The sequence below is a fragment of the Coffea arabica genome, chromosome 7c (genome assembly GCF_036785885.1).
Source record: "Coffea arabica cultivar ET-39 chromosome 7c, Coffea Arabica ET-39 HiFi, whole genome shotgun sequence".
In the NCBI taxonomy this organism is placed as follows: Eukaryota; Viridiplantae; Streptophyta; class Magnoliopsida; order Gentianales; family Rubiaceae; genus Coffea; species Coffea arabica.
In genome coordinates, this window is record NC_092322.1 from 5,018,542 (window position 1) to 5,033,125 (window position 14,584).

At 41.2% G+C, this 14,584-nt stretch overlaps 3 protein-coding genes across 8 annotated transcripts; 2 read left to right on the forward strand and 1 right to left on the reverse strand.

Annotated features, from left to right (window-relative positions):
- The first annotated feature begins 1,071 nt into the window (after window positions 1–1,071).
- On the forward strand, window positions 1,072–5,223 carry LOC140010300 (uncharacterized). Its single transcript, XM_072056861.1, has 3 exons — window positions 1,072–1,438; window positions 1,580–3,794; window positions 3,891–5,223. Exons 1-3 carry the CDS (start codon window positions 1,072–1,074, stop codon window positions 5,221–5,223), a joined length of 3,915 nt encoding a protein of 1,304 aa, XP_071912962.1.
- Window positions 5,224–6,007: 784 nt separating this feature from the next.
- Window positions 6,008–9,774, forward strand: LOC113699019 (uncharacterized). The gene is made up of 3 exons (XM_072057303.1): window positions 6,008–6,811; window positions 7,956–8,147; window positions 8,878–9,774. Exons 1-3 carry the CDS (start codon window positions 6,172–6,174, stop codon window positions 9,549–9,551), a joined length of 1,506 nt encoding a protein of 501 aa, XP_071913404.1. The 5' UTR covers window positions 6,008–6,171; the 3' UTR covers window positions 9,552–9,774.
- A 332-nt stretch (window positions 9,775–10,106) lies between these two features.
- On the reverse strand, window positions 10,107–14,317 carry LOC113699020 (ACT domain-containing protein ACR1). 6 transcript variants are annotated; one of them, XM_072057305.1, is made up of 8 exons: window positions 14,185–14,317; window positions 13,377–13,488; window positions 13,188–13,233; window positions 12,233–12,347; window positions 11,956–12,023; window positions 11,077–11,763; window positions 10,835–10,939; window positions 10,107–10,729 (listed from the first exon to the last, which is right to left on the reverse strand). In XM_072057305.1, the coding sequence occupies exons 2-8, from the start codon at window positions 13,445–13,447 to the stop codon at window positions 10,346–10,348; spliced, it is 1,476 nt and encodes a 491-aa protein (XP_071913406.1). In that variant the 5' UTR covers window positions 13,448–13,488; window positions 14,185–14,317; the 3' UTR covers window positions 10,107–10,345. The 6 variants fall into 6 exon arrangements, with proteins under 6 accessions (XP_071913406.1, XP_071913407.1, XP_027074859.1 ...); XM_072057306.1 differs by having other exon boundaries at window positions 14,198–14,219; XM_027219058.2 differs by having other exon boundaries at window positions 14,061–14,198.
- Window positions 14,318–14,584: the final 267 nt, after the last annotated feature.

Here is a 14,584-nt window from a genome sequence, read left to right on the forward strand (position 1 = left end):
CAAGGGTGGAGGATGTGATAATTCCCCAGGGAGGGGGAAAAGATGGTAAACATCTAAAAATCCTTACTGAAATTGATCTGACAGTTCCTTTACCAAGGGGAATTATGGTTAAGAGTAATGGAATGGTGAAGTGGATTGAATTTAAGTATGAAAAATGCCCTGACTTCTGCTTTTGTTGTGGTAGAGTTGGGCATAATGAGAGAAGCTGTGGGAGGAAAGGTTTGGATAAGGAGAGAGAACCTCAGTATGGGAATTGGCTGAGGGCCAGCTATCCTAGAAGTCCTAACAGGAAGAGTAGGAACGGGAATGACCATAGGGAGGATGTAAGGGAGGAATCCCAATTTCAGCCTAAGGAAGAGGATAGGACTAAGGATAATCAGCTGCTGTTGACTTATACAGCAGCTTTTCATGAGAGGGAGGGTGTGGGAGCTAACAGTAGGGGAGGGGGGAGCAGTAAGGGTCAGCTGGGGGGAAGGGAACCTCTAATTGAGCAGATTAGTGGGAAGGATGGGGGTTTTGAAGGTGAGGTGGGGAAGGAAATGGAGAGGAGGATGGGGGAGGAAGGTGATGGCAAGCTAGGAAGAGGGGGTAGTGGTGGTCAGGGTGGGTTAAGGGTGGAAAAGGACCAAAAGCTGCATCAGGGGGTGAGCCAGGGTGAGGGGTCAGTGGGAGAAATGACTGATTTTATGTGGATTGATGGGGTGAGGAATGAGGGCAGAGTGTTGGGGGAGGGGAAGGAGGGTAGAAGATGTAAGGGGGTGATGGAGGACAGGGAGAAGCAGGGAAAGCATGGGGGAAGAGGGAAAGGAGTGCATAAGGCAAACAAAACATGGAAAAGGCTGGTTATGGAAGTCAGTAGGAGAAGACCTCTGGTTGTAGTCAATGAGGTGGAGGGGGGGAGCGAGAGAGGGAAAAGGAAGATAGAAACAATGGAATGGGAGGATGGGGGGAATTGGAGGGGAAGGAAAATATGAAGAAAATAAAGGCAGATGGAGGGAGCGGTGAGGGGATGGACATAGCTGAGGGGTTGGAGCCCACCCTTATTGGGGCTCCAAGTGTTATATGAGAGCTATGGTGTGGAACTGTCGAGGTGTGGGGAGCCCCTTGACAGTTCCCCAACTGAGGGAGGTCATAAGACTCCACTCTCCATCTTTGGTTTTTTTGTCAGAAACAAAAAAGAAAAAAAGCTTCCTGAACAGTGTTAAGCAATGGATTAAGTTTGATAATGTGTTTGTGGTTGATCCAGTAGGACTGGCTGGGGGATTGGCTGTACTATGGAAACAGGAATTGAAGGTGAAAAAGGTGCTTTTTACCAGTTTCACTATAGAATTACTGATTGATGATTGGGAGATTGGTGCTGAGTGGTGGTGTATTTGTGTCTATGCGAGTACAAATGCTAGTGTTAGGAGGGAGCAGTGGAAGGTATTGGAAAGAAGAAGTTGCATTTGGGGGGAATCCTGGGCAATTCTGGGGGACTTGAATGATATCACTTCAAATGCTGAAAAGTGAGGAGGCAGGGAACGAGCTGATGTGAGTTTTCATGACTTTACTACTTTTATCAATGGTAATGAACTGGTAGATATTGGCTTTGAAGGTGTTCCTTGGACCTGGTGTAACAATTGGAAAAGTGAGGGGGAGGTGAAGGAAAGGATTGATAGGATTCTGGGAAATACAGGGTGGATTAGGAGGTTTGAGAAGGCAAAGTGCACTCACATAGAGACTGAGGCTTCTGATCACTGTATTCTGCTGCTAGATACTAAGCCTGAACGGAGAAGGTGGAAGAGGAGGTTCATGTTTGATAGGAGGTGGTTACAACACAGTGATATAGAAGAGGTTGTAGGAGGTGCTTGGGAGAGGCAGCAAGGGGGTTCAAGGATGTACATGGTTCAATCCAAGATTAGAAGAGTCAGAATGGATCTGCTTGGTTGGAGTAAGCAGAAGTGCGGTAATTCAAAAAGTCTGATTCTAAAGGTAAAGCAAGAAATCCAAGAGGTTAAGGAGAGTAGAGGTGATGGTTATAGAATTAAGTTAGCAGGTTTGAAAAGGAAGTTGGCAGAGGCTTATAAGCAGGAGGAGATATATTGGAGCCAAAAGGCTAGGGTGAAGTGGTTACAAGAAGGGGACAAAAATACGAGTTATTTCCATGCTAAGGTGGTGGGGAGGAGAAGGATGAATAGGATTAGTGTACTGAAAAATAGCAGTGGTGTGTGGTGCAAGGATGAAGAGGAAACTTGTCAGGAGATAGTTGAGTATTTTCAGCACATTTATACGTCTGAGAGGCCTGAGGAGTTTTCTGAGATCTTAGAGGGAATTCCACAGACCATCACTGATGAGATGAACATGAAGCTCACCAGGAAGGTCACAGAGCAGGAGATCAGTCAGGCAGTATTTTCGATGCATCCTAATAAGTCTCCTGGACCAGATGGTATGTCACCAGTTTTCTTTCAAAAGTTCTGGTCAATTTTAAAAGTTGATATCATCTGTGCTGTTAATAGCTTCTTTGATTCTGGTTTTATCCTAAAATCTATTAATGAGACCCTTATTAGTCTTATCCCCAAAATTGAATTACCTAGCACTATAGCAGATCTTAGACATATAAGTCTGTGTAATGTGCTGTACAAAATTATCTCTAAAGTAATTACCAATAGGTTCAAGCATGTCCTGAACTATTGTATTAGCTGTCCTCAGTCTGCTTTTGTTCATGGGAGGCAGATTTTGGATAATGTTCTTATAGCTCATGAGGTTATTCATTTTCTCAAAAATAAGAGGACAGGGAGAGATGGGTATATGGCGATCAAAATTGATATGGCTAAGGCCTATGATAGAGTCGAATGGAATTTTTTGGCCAAAGTCATGTTGAGAATGGGGTTCTGTCCGAAGTGGATTCAGTGGGTGATGCAGTGTGTTTCTAGTGTCACTTATGCAATAAATTTTAATGGGGAAAAGAGAGGTTTTATTAGGCCAACTAGAGGTTTGAGGCAGGGTGATCCTTTGTCCCCTTATCTCTTTTTGATATGTGCTGAAAGTTTTTCTTCTCTGTTAAAGCAATCAGTTGTTCAGGGGAAGCTGACTGGGATTAGGATTGCAAGGGAAGCTCCTAGGCTGTCTCATCTATTTTTTGCAGATGATGCGTTGATCTTCTGCAAAGCAACTGCTATGGAAGCTGGGCAGCTAAGGAGAATATTAGAGGTATACAGGGAGGCTTCGGGACAATTGATCAATATGGAGAAATCTTCTTTATTTTTTAGCAGGAATGTGGTGCATAGATATAAGGCAGGTGTATTGAGGGAACTACAAGGGATGAAGGAGGCACAACAAAGTAGGTACTTAGGGCTGCCTTTGGTTATTGGAAGGTCCAAAAGGCAGACCTTTGATTTTGTTAAACAGAAAACTTTAGGCAGGTTGGAAGGGTGGAAAGAGAAGCTTTTGAGCCAGGCTGGGAAGGAGGTGCTGCTCAAGTCAGTTATCATGGCATTACCTATCTATGTAATGTCATGTTGTATACTTCCAAAGGACCTGTGTAGGCAAATTAGTTCTGGGATGGCAAAGTTTTGGTGGGGTCAAAAGGAAAAGAAGCACAGAATCCACTGGTTGAGCTGGGGAAGGTTGGCTGATGGGAAGGAAGAAGGAGGTCTAGGATTTAGGGAGTTGCATGAGTTTAATTTGGCTTTGCTGGCAAAACAACTATGGAGGATTTTAACTAGGCCCAACTTGCTGATGAGTAAGGTTATGAGAGCAAGATACTTTAAGGGAATTTCAATATGGGCAATGAAGAGTCAGAGTACGGATTCTTGGTATTGAAGAAGTTTACTGAAAGCAAGGGAGTTACTGGAGGAGGGAATAAAGAAAAGGGTTGGGGATGGAAAATCAATTGATATTTGGAATGATAGGTGGTTGCCAAATTCTGGGAATGGGAAAGTAAAAACTCCAAGGGCTGAAGGGGTGGCTGTCCAGTGGCTGAGTGAACTCATTAAAGATGGGAAGTGGGATAGGGAGCTAATTGCAGAAGTTTTTGAAGAAAATGAAGGGAAGGACATAGTGAGGATACCTCTGAGTGTATGTAGTATGAAAGATAGGATATATTGGAGCAAGTCTAGTACGGGTGAATATACAGTAAAGTCAGGTTATAGGTTGGCAAAATGTATGAGGAAGGAAGTGGCTGGTGACAGGAGCATTGCTGAGTCAAGCAGCAGTAGGAAGTGTTCAGCTCAGAGCTGGTGTTTTTTGTGGGGAATGAATTTGAAGCAAAAGTTGAAGCACTTCATCTGGAAATGTTTACAAAATATCCTGCCAGTGAATGCAAGTATAAAGGCAAGGTGTGCTAAGGGGGATCATATGTGTGGTTGTTGTGGGGAGCATCCAGAGACTGTTGAACATCTGCTGTTTTTCTGTGATCATGCGAAGGCGATTTGGGAGATGGCACCAGTAAGCTGGGAGGGGTTGGTAATTCACAGAAATAAGTTCTGGCACTGGTGGGAGGAATTGAAAGATGCAGTGTATAAGGAGCAGGGACAGGAGCGGATTGCAGTGACAATAAATTTGTTATGGCAGATATGGAAGTCTAGGAATGCAAGGCAGTTTGAAGCTAAGGCTAGGGACCCTATGACAGTTGTCCAAAAAGCTGTTGGGGAATGGAGGGAGTATCAGGACGCTCAGGTGAAGGAGGGGGAACCAGTTAGTGGTAATAGGGTGGGGAAGGAGGAGTTGAGTGAATGGAAAGAACCTAGGGAGGCTTGGGTCAAGATAAATTCAGATGCTGCTGTCCATCAGAATAAGGATAAAGCAGGTTGGGGATTGGTTGCGAGGTCTTGGCAGAAGGAGCTGGTGGGAGTTTGGGCAGTGCCAGGTGTAAGTTGTTCGAATCCAAAAGTGGAGGAGGCTTTGGCTCTAAGAGCAGCCATGCTAGTAGCCAAATGTCAAGGGTGGAGAAGGGTAGAGTTTGAGACAAACTGTAAGCAAGTTATTGACAGGATAAATAGTGGTGAAAATGATGTAGAAATTGCAACGGTGCTCTCAGACATAGAAAAGCTGAAGCTCAGTTTTTATGAATGTTGTTTTTCCTTCACTAGAAGGAAAAGCAACTCTGTTAGTCATCAAGTAGCTAAATTTGCTACAAATTTGAAAGAAACTGCTGAATGGAAGTCTGACTTCCCAGTTTGGTTGCTTGAGTTGGTGCAAGCAGATTGTAGGGGCAGTTGCCCCAAAAATTGTAAGTTGAGTTAGTCTATAAATGAAATGTTGCTGTTTTGATAAAAAAAAAAAAAGGTGAGTGGAATTCAACCAGAGAATAATTGCTCATAATAACCACCAATAACCATGATAAACTCATGAGGACAGAAAGTTGCTTGTTTGTAATAGTCGTAACTCAAATGAGATGTTCGATTACTATTTCACTTAATTTTCTCTGGGAGAAAAATCAATAATTTGCTCTTGTTTAAATCCAAATCAATAATGTGCTCTAATTGCGTTAGTTTCATTAGATTCATTCCATAAATACTTTTATCAAGACTTGTGGACCTAAAACTTTTCGATAGAGTCTAACACCAATGAAGATCTACTTTTTGGCTCTTTTCCCAAGAGACTCTAAGTGTGTTGAGACAGAAGATTATCCAAAACATAAAATGCACGATAAAAAGATAATTGACAAAAATTTAAAGTAATTAAAAAAATATGTTAATAATATAATCATTAAAGTAGATATAATTTTGCAAATAATCTTGAACGCCTGATTATAACTAGTTCAATTGCCAAGGGTGTAGTCCCATGTAACACATAGAATAAGAACTATACAGGCATTTTCATGATGTTAGGACAGTTTTCTGCCGCCATTTGAATGAGAGGTTTTTTTTTTTTCGTTGCAACAATAACATTTTGGTTGGCTAATCTTTGCTTTCGGCATTTGATTTTCTGTTGCATGAGTTTATAGATGGCAATTTTGAAAATAGGTCTATCTAAGTTTTGACCGCATGTATACTTCTCCTACTCTGAACTAACTAAACGACATCGTGATGCGGGAAATAATTAGCAGTAATTGAAACTCTCACGAACAGAGTATTACTATAGATCGGATTGAACTACTGCGTCTGTACTTGACGCCAACTCTTTAATTCGCACTGGCAATAAATCCTCGAACGCCGAACGCCGGCCTCCGGCCGTCAGAAAGCCTTAACAATGTCATGGCTAGCTCGATCCATTGCCAACACTCTCAAACTCGACGAAACCGATGACCACGAGGGAAGCGCCGTCGTTTCCAATCTCAATGAACGCGACGCAGAACACGAAAAACAGCAGAATCAAAACCTCGATCCATCATCATCATCGCCGACTTCAACTCCACGTGGCGTCAAGGATGACATCTCCGAGCTCACCAAAACCCTAACCCGCCAATTTTGGGGCGTCGCCTCATTCCTCGCCCCGCCCCCTCAGTCCGAACCCTACAAGCCTCTCCAAGACTCAGAATCCACCACTCCCCGAGGAAAATCAATTTCCAGATCCGATCAGGATCAATTAGATTCCCAAGCCATTGGAATAACAGGAATCCGGAACGATTTCGCGGAGATTGGGGGAAAGTTTCGCAGTGGGATATCGATACTGTCGAACACCATAGCTGTGTCTGAGTTCACGAAAATGGCGTCTGATCTTCTGCAATTGGGATCGGATAATGAGGAAGAGGAAGGGGAAGGCAATAATGCTTTGTCGAGTGGCGGTGCTGTTGGGGTGACTAATGAAGTGGTATCTTTTGCAAGAGATATTGCAATGCATCCTGAAACTTGGCTGGATTTTCCACTACCTGAAAGTGACGATGATGATGGTAATTCCTGTTTGTACTACTCAAATTATTATTGTTACTATGTTTTTTGCCGTTTCGAACCTAATGTGTATATTTTGGACTGGGTCTCGTTGTCTACTTTTGCGTTGACTCTTGATGATTTTGGTGGGCTAGTTAGAGCTTTTAGTGTTGGACTAGGTTGATTTAACTTTAGCTGTGGAGAAGCACTTCGGCCAGTGGGCGGAGTGCAGATTGAGATGCAACGTAATTCTATAAGAGTGTGTGTTTTGGCGATCTGTTGTTCATCCTCCTGATGCATAGTACAATTTCTTTTTTGTGCTTAATAGAAAAACAGCTTTTGTTTAACCATTGTCAGCTTTAATTCTACTGAGTTTTTATGAGGACATTTCTGTTTCTCTAGACGAAAGGTGTATTTGATTGGAGAAAACATATCATTTTTTGGCATAAAATCGGGGATGCATAGAGGGCAACAATTTGGCACCAGATGTCCGGAGGCATGATTACTGCAACTGATCCTGGAAGGCTTCATTGAATATTTCATTTATTAGACTCAGCTCAAATTGGCAAGGACTCACTATTTATGTCAAATGCTGGTTGTTGGGTTTTCGTTAGAAGTGGCAACAGTTCTAACTTGTTGCCCCTGACTTCTCAGAAAAAAGAATTACTGATCAAGTTGGCAAAGCTGAAAAGTGCTGAAGAAATTAACATGGTGGTTATTAGCTGCCAGTGGTGTTGCCTTTTTCACCTTTTTCTTCTCCTAATCCCAAAAGTGTCATCTCTTTTCCAATTGAAAAAAGTCCCTTCTTATTCACTTTCCCTACTCCCTTCTTGTTTGCGTGTTTAATAAATTTATGTCGCATAAGAAAATTTTTTTGCCTAGCTTTTGATAAAAAAAAATTAACTCACTTCAAAGTCTGATTTCCTATATTTGTCTGTCGATTTATATTTCTTTAATTATTGGTTTGTTATTTCTGAGTCATAAGGTTTTGTAACATGCCATATTTGGCTGCATGGTAACTCTGACCATTACTGCATCAGTATAGCCTTTGTTCCATAATTTTGTGAATCCAGCTTATTATGATCATTATCTCTTCTAGATTTAGTACAGGAAAGATAAATATAGTGTGATCTCCATGGTGATCATTTGCTTGCTATGTGATGCTAGATTTTGACTTGTCTGATGCTCAGCAAGAACACGCTTTAGCTGTTGAACAACTTGCCCCAAGATTAGCTGCTTTGAGGATTGAACTTTGCCCAGGTTATATGAGTGAGAGTTGCTTTTGGAAGATATACTTTGTGCTTCTTCACCCTAGACTGGATAAGAAAGATGCGGAACTACTATCAACCCCCCAGGCAAGTTGGTTACATGACATGGTGATTCTATTTTATTTCAATGTAAAAGATAATACATTCTCAATGTTGTTGAGGAACCAATTTTCTTTAAACATTGTCCTTTTGTGTACGTTTATTGAGTTCAGACGTAATAGCCTATGATTTCCTGGAGCCAAGAAGGTGGTATTGGTTCTTGTTTGTGGTTATGTTGAATGTTGCAATACTTCTGTACGTTCCTGTTGTCTTCATTGATAAAATTGACAAAACATTTTAGCTGAAACTAATATTTCTGGGAGCCCGTTGACATGATCTGACCTTGAATGAGATAGCAATGGCAGTTGTTTTAACTGAATATTGCTTATCTGTTGTTTGTTTGAAGTTTTGAGTTTTTCTGTAAGAGTTGATGAGCTGCTCATGCAATCTTCATTTTGCTGTCTGGCATCGTACTTTAGCATTCAATATTCTCTATAAAACTAAACCAATTGCAACTGGGCTATATTTGTTAATTTCTTTTAGAGAGGAGAAAAGGGGCACAAGTTAGAGATGCCCTGTGTTTGTGTGATAGAGAATTTAATTGGTATGATATCTGAACAGTTCAGTTTCAAGTATAATTTAGGGAATCTTGTAAAGATAAAGAAAGACTGGACATTATGCCTTCTATTTTCAGTTTGGATGAGTTGGATGTTTACATAAGAATTCATGTGTTAGGTGGTCTTAGTCTTTTGTCTGCCCTCTTATGTTGTCCTTGCAGATAGTAAAAGCCAGGGCCTTGTTATCCCAGGGATTGAAGAACCGTTCCAAGGCAAAACAACAAGACTGGTCTGGGGAGGGCAGTATTGATGTTCAAGATAGTTCCAACCATCAACCCGAAGAACCCCTATTAGTACCTATCAAAACTGAGTATGATAATGTTCCCAAAACATCTTTTACTGAATCTGTAACTTCCACTGCTGCCATCGAACATGAGATAGAGAAGCACCCTGTCATGAGTGCTGAAATTGCTATCGTTGACAAATCGGTGATTGAAGAAAAATATGTTGACCAGACTAAGGATCAAAGTATACTTTTTGATTCAAGTAATGTATTGGTAGAGAAAGATGAGGATGATGCTGATGATTGGTTGAAGGAAGAAAGCTCTGGAGCTGGTGCAGGTGGAGCTACAATTCCCATTGAGAATGATGAGGATGTGTCATTTAGTGATCTTGAAGAGGATGATATGGATGTGCCTGCTAGCTTTAAGAAAACAAGTCACAGTCCGGACAAAGATGCACGAGATTGGGTTCAACTGAGAAAAAGCTCTTCTGACTTGTCTAATAGTACGCAATCCGGGGCCATTGAAACTGCTGGATCTAAGAAGGTAATTCCCAAGAACCCTGAGTCGAAGGAATCCAGTGATTGGCTTGATGTTGATGACATTGATGTGGCGTGATCTTTTATATAATCAGTCAACTGTGTGTGTACAAAACATGGTATCTCTACATTCTACGGGCTTGTGAATAGTGTACTGTTAATTTATTTGGTGCACCTTAAGTCTTGTTAAATTGTATGCTGTAAATATACTCCTTGAATGAGCAATAACTAAACATCAGGGCAATTGATCTGATAAACTTAAGCAGATCAATAACTCAATGGTAAATGAGCAATTATGTTGATGTGTTTTCCAATTCATGTAGATGGACAACAAAGAACCAATTATTGAGTAGTCGAGATGCGTAGTAAAGTGGAGCAATCTTACGCCCTTGGACGTGTGACACTGTAGCCTGTTGGTTGTTGTCCAGTCTGTTGTCCTTTTCCTCATCTCGTGTAAGCGTTTGGGCCCATTTACCGAACCAAGCGTTTGGCTATTCGTGGACTTATGAAAGGGTTTGAGTTCCACAGCATCATTTCCTTGTGAAGGTGTCAACTGACATGATTTTCGAAACTAAGTTTTGATACTGAATTGGTCCTCTTGGCAGTATTTAGAACACATTCTGACACTATGACATCAGGGGAGGAAAACTGGCAAATCTTGTAATTTAGGCCATAAGGGAGCTGCGGCGAGAGAGAGAGGAGATGAAGCGGTAATATATACCAATTTACACAAATGCACTATTAGCATGACCTGTACTACCAATTTTCACAAATGGACTATATTTGCCAGAAGCTAGTGCACCTAGAGATGCTAATTATTCACAGAAGAAGAGCTAACATACATCAAGTGCTAAGTTGGTCCTTTATAAAGGACTAGGATTTTATGGGCCTGAAATTGCTTGAGAGCCGCTCAAGGTGCGACCAAAACAAGCTTCCCAACGACAACTTCGGCCTGTCTTCTGTGCCAGCGCTGTTGCGGCCGCTGGTGGAAGATGATGATGTGGCTCGGGATCGAAGACCTAACGGCTTATCGACGACCAGTACGGTACCACCCCCTATTTCTCGCTGTACCATCTCCAGCGTCTCTCTGCTTATGTTATCCCCCGAGGCGTCTTTAACGTAAAACGTCCCAACAGCTCTGTCCCCGTTTGTTCCAATCTCGGCTCTTGCTATTGATAGCCCATTCTCTCGAAACACTCTCGTAACATCAGACAACAATCCTATCCTGTTTTCAGTGGTCACATCCACCCTTATTCCCTGCACAGAATTTCGTTAAAGACGTTTTTAAGCGTTATTTCCCTTTCCAGCCTCGGAGCCCGCAACCTCCATCTTGAAATTAAAATGATGGTTTTCTATACTTACGTGAGAAACTCTCCTTTCTGTAGCTGCAATGAGGCACCGAGTCACTCTTCGCCTCTCCACTTCCAAGTCCAGGGTGCATCCATCCTTGTGCCTAATGTAATATTCCTGAAATTAAAGCACAGGATTAGAATTTGAACCACCATAGCAGATGCACGTTTTCTTTGTCATGGAAAAAGCCAGTGAACCATGTAGTTAAAAGGATAAACTCGCACGCATAGTTAAGCCAAGACAAGACGCATTACCTGCACTGCTTTTGATCCTTTGGAGCTAATCGCTGCATGGAAGACAACATACTGCATATCCGTCAGAGCACATACTGTGTCAAAGAGCAACTTCGGTCGATCTTCACTCCTCACAGTAACTATAGAGTACCCCTTCTCGGTACAATTCTCTATTTTAACGCGTGTAGTAGCTTCACGTTCTTTCCTCCTCTGCCAATCAAACTTTCCGCTTGAATTCATTTCTTCATCTTTGCCATCATCATCCTGGACAGAACAAGAACAGCATGCCTCATAGTCTCTATCAGCTGCCATCAGCTGGTGGAGCCGCCTTTCCGTGTGTGTTTTTCCGCCTACAGGGCATGCCAACCTCACACTCCTTTTCTCACCGTCGCAGTGGTGAGCCTCGACTACATTTTCTAGTTGAGCCTGCACACGTGCCAGCCGGCAGGGATCCGTAATCGGCCCGCCATTGCACTCATCTGCCACACAGATGATGCATGCAGCACGGGCGTTATGAGTCCATGCTACAGCAGCCGAAACATGGCATCCCATTTCAGCCAACACGGCAGACATCTCCGACATTAGACCCGGTCTATCTGTGCCAGTCATCTCAAGGGCTGTATGCTCTGCTGAGATGTATGCTGGCCTCACATTCTTGCTAATAGATGGTTGGACCTCCCTGGAACTCTCCCTACTTGTGCTGATTGCCTAAAAGTAAAATTTGAAATTTTGTGCAATTTATTTAGAGCATGCAAAAAATACAAAATAAAATTAAAATTCCTCATGTATACGGTAACATATGATATAAGCAATCCTCGTAAAATACAGAGGGAAAGAAGAGCACTAAAAATACTAAGCAATTCCCGTAAAATGCAAAGGGAGAGAGTATTAAGTATTAACCTGTTGAATATAATGGATGAGGCTTTCATCAGTAATTTTGTTCCCCAGTTGGTCTGTCACGTGAAATACTGCGAAACATGAATTTAAAATATGAGTGTGAAGTTAAAGTAAGGTAATCGTGTATAACTCACGTAGGGATCAAAAAGGTTCATTTTCATATGTCTGGCGAGTTGCAACCAATAATTAATTCACTCGCTATACAACATAACCATTTAGAATTTTCTCATTGGTGCTAAGAGTCGAGAACAGTGTATGATGCAAAGAAGGCGAGACCAACCGTCCATTAACCAGCCACCATCAGAACAAATGTATGATTTGGAAATGACGAGGTCCAGATCCGTCAGAACTTGGACCATTTCCAGTAGGATCCCATGCTTGTTTGCGCTATCAACCTTTGAACGGAAAGGCAAAAGACGACGAAAAATTAAATAATATGCAGTACAAAAAAAAAAAATATTTTGTGCATTTACACATGTAAAGGTTTTCTTTACAGTCAGAGGCCACCATTGTTACTTCCTTTCTGTGTCGTGCTTATGCCTTTTGATTGTGGAAGAACTAAAAGACCATTGAGTAGATATAGCCCTTGAAAATAATTCATGTCATTTTCCCCTTAAGTTGCCTTGAATTAAACATATATTACTATTCTTTATTGACTTAATGGCCCAAATACAACACATTGAGACTTCAGCCGGAATCATCTTGAGAGGAGAAGCTTCATATAGATCTCTATCTGAGATGGGTTTCCAGTGTGCTCGGTGGGTCACAGACTGACTTCAGCCAAACCACTTGCATTGTCTGAGAGATCAGGAACCTAGGATTGGTGATGCCCAATGAAGGACTCGGGAAAATAATGGTAACTGAAAGTTCTGACTTTTTTGATACATCACTAAGTGACTACTGACTAATGAATGTTGAGGGTTTTCAAAACAACAAAAAGCACTGGAATAACTAACGAGTCCACCTGTTTCAATGTAATCAGGCAGGCAGATGTTGGCAGTGGTATGGTATCTTGATACCCTTTTCAAGGTTGGTTTCACATCTATGCTGGAATCTATTAGCCCGTCCCCACCGTTTCAACTTAGAAATTCTAGCTGAATAATTTAGTCAAGGAAACCATTGGTATCATCCCTTAAAGAAAGACCTGACTAAGCAATAACTTTGGTCTAACAAAGGTCGCCAAACAACTAATAAAGATTCCTACTTTCTAAAAATTCTTGTTCTTAGTTACTAACCTTCACAAGGGTGCAATCTGGGCAGGTATCATTGTCTATGGAAACCCTGCAGAAAGCTCAAGAAGAAGAAGCTGGTATAAGGGTCAAGCAAACAGAGTTAACCCGCAAAAACTGATTTTGAATCACCGAAATTGGACGATTATGTGTGTGTCTATATATATATTCGGACGAAGTGATGCAAGAAAAAACCTTGGAGGATGCATTCTTTCAATTAGAGATACGATATCCGGATCAACATAAGGCCTATAAATGATCTCCATCTCCTGTCTTAATGATCTCCGAGATTATGCTTCACCTGAACCTGAAATAGTCAACTAAACCAAATAAATGTCCAACAAAGTTGACATGCAAATCTCCTTTGAATTAATTCAGATTTTAAGCGCGTGCCAGTTCAGAAAATTGAGTAAGGAAGCGGCGTATATTCTTGTTTTTCACATTAATCCAAAAAAAAAACAACAACAAAACAGAAAATATTGAGATAGGCTTCCTTGTTTTTCACTAAGATAATCAATCAAATACAAACAAATGTTTTAAACTGCAAGAAGATGAATCAAAAGATACTCTAAGTCCCGACCTCATTTAAAAGAAAATTTTAACAGAAAGAAAAATAAAAGAAAAAAGGAAGAATCCGAAACTGAAGGGAGGACTCATCAGATCAGAAAAGACAGAGGCACGAAGGAGAACTGGAATTTGGTGCTTAAATAGGAAGCTTTATTTGGGCAAGCGTTTGTCTAAGAGAATCTAACATGGGAGCTTCTTTGAGTAAATGGTTTTCTTTGCATAATGCACCAGAGAAAAGATAGAGAGTATGGTTTAGTTATAAGATCCTGGGATTACCCGAGGACTAGAAATTTAGATTTTAAAAGTCAAAACCTGGGAGGCCCTTAACTCCAGGTGACTTGTTCTCCTTCCTTGAGGGAGAGGGAGAGGGAGAGGGAGAGGGGAGGGAGGGTGCAGGGGAGAGAAAACTGCAGCAGAAGAGCAACATTAGCGATACCCGCGAACTGTACATGTATCTGCCTAAGAATTCTATATAAGCTCCAACTGGCCTCCTATCCTCTCCCATTAGCTAAACGGATTTTTCCGGGCCGAACATAGATTCTCCTTTTCTAGTTACTAGTGATAAGGGCAAACTAAAGTTATGTCCAATTTAGCAACAACCACCTTTTATATAGAAGAGTTTAATTTTGACAAAAAAAAAAGTATAGAAGAAATTAGTATAAAATTTTTATTAAAAAATACTCTCTCAAATTTATAAAAAATTTTTGAATAGAATTTTAATTAACTTAGTGATTACAATATTTATCAGTGATTATGGGCGAAAATTAGTTCTGATTGCATTGATAGGCAATATGGGCAAGATGCAATCAAATGATAAAGGCATAATTTAGCGATTA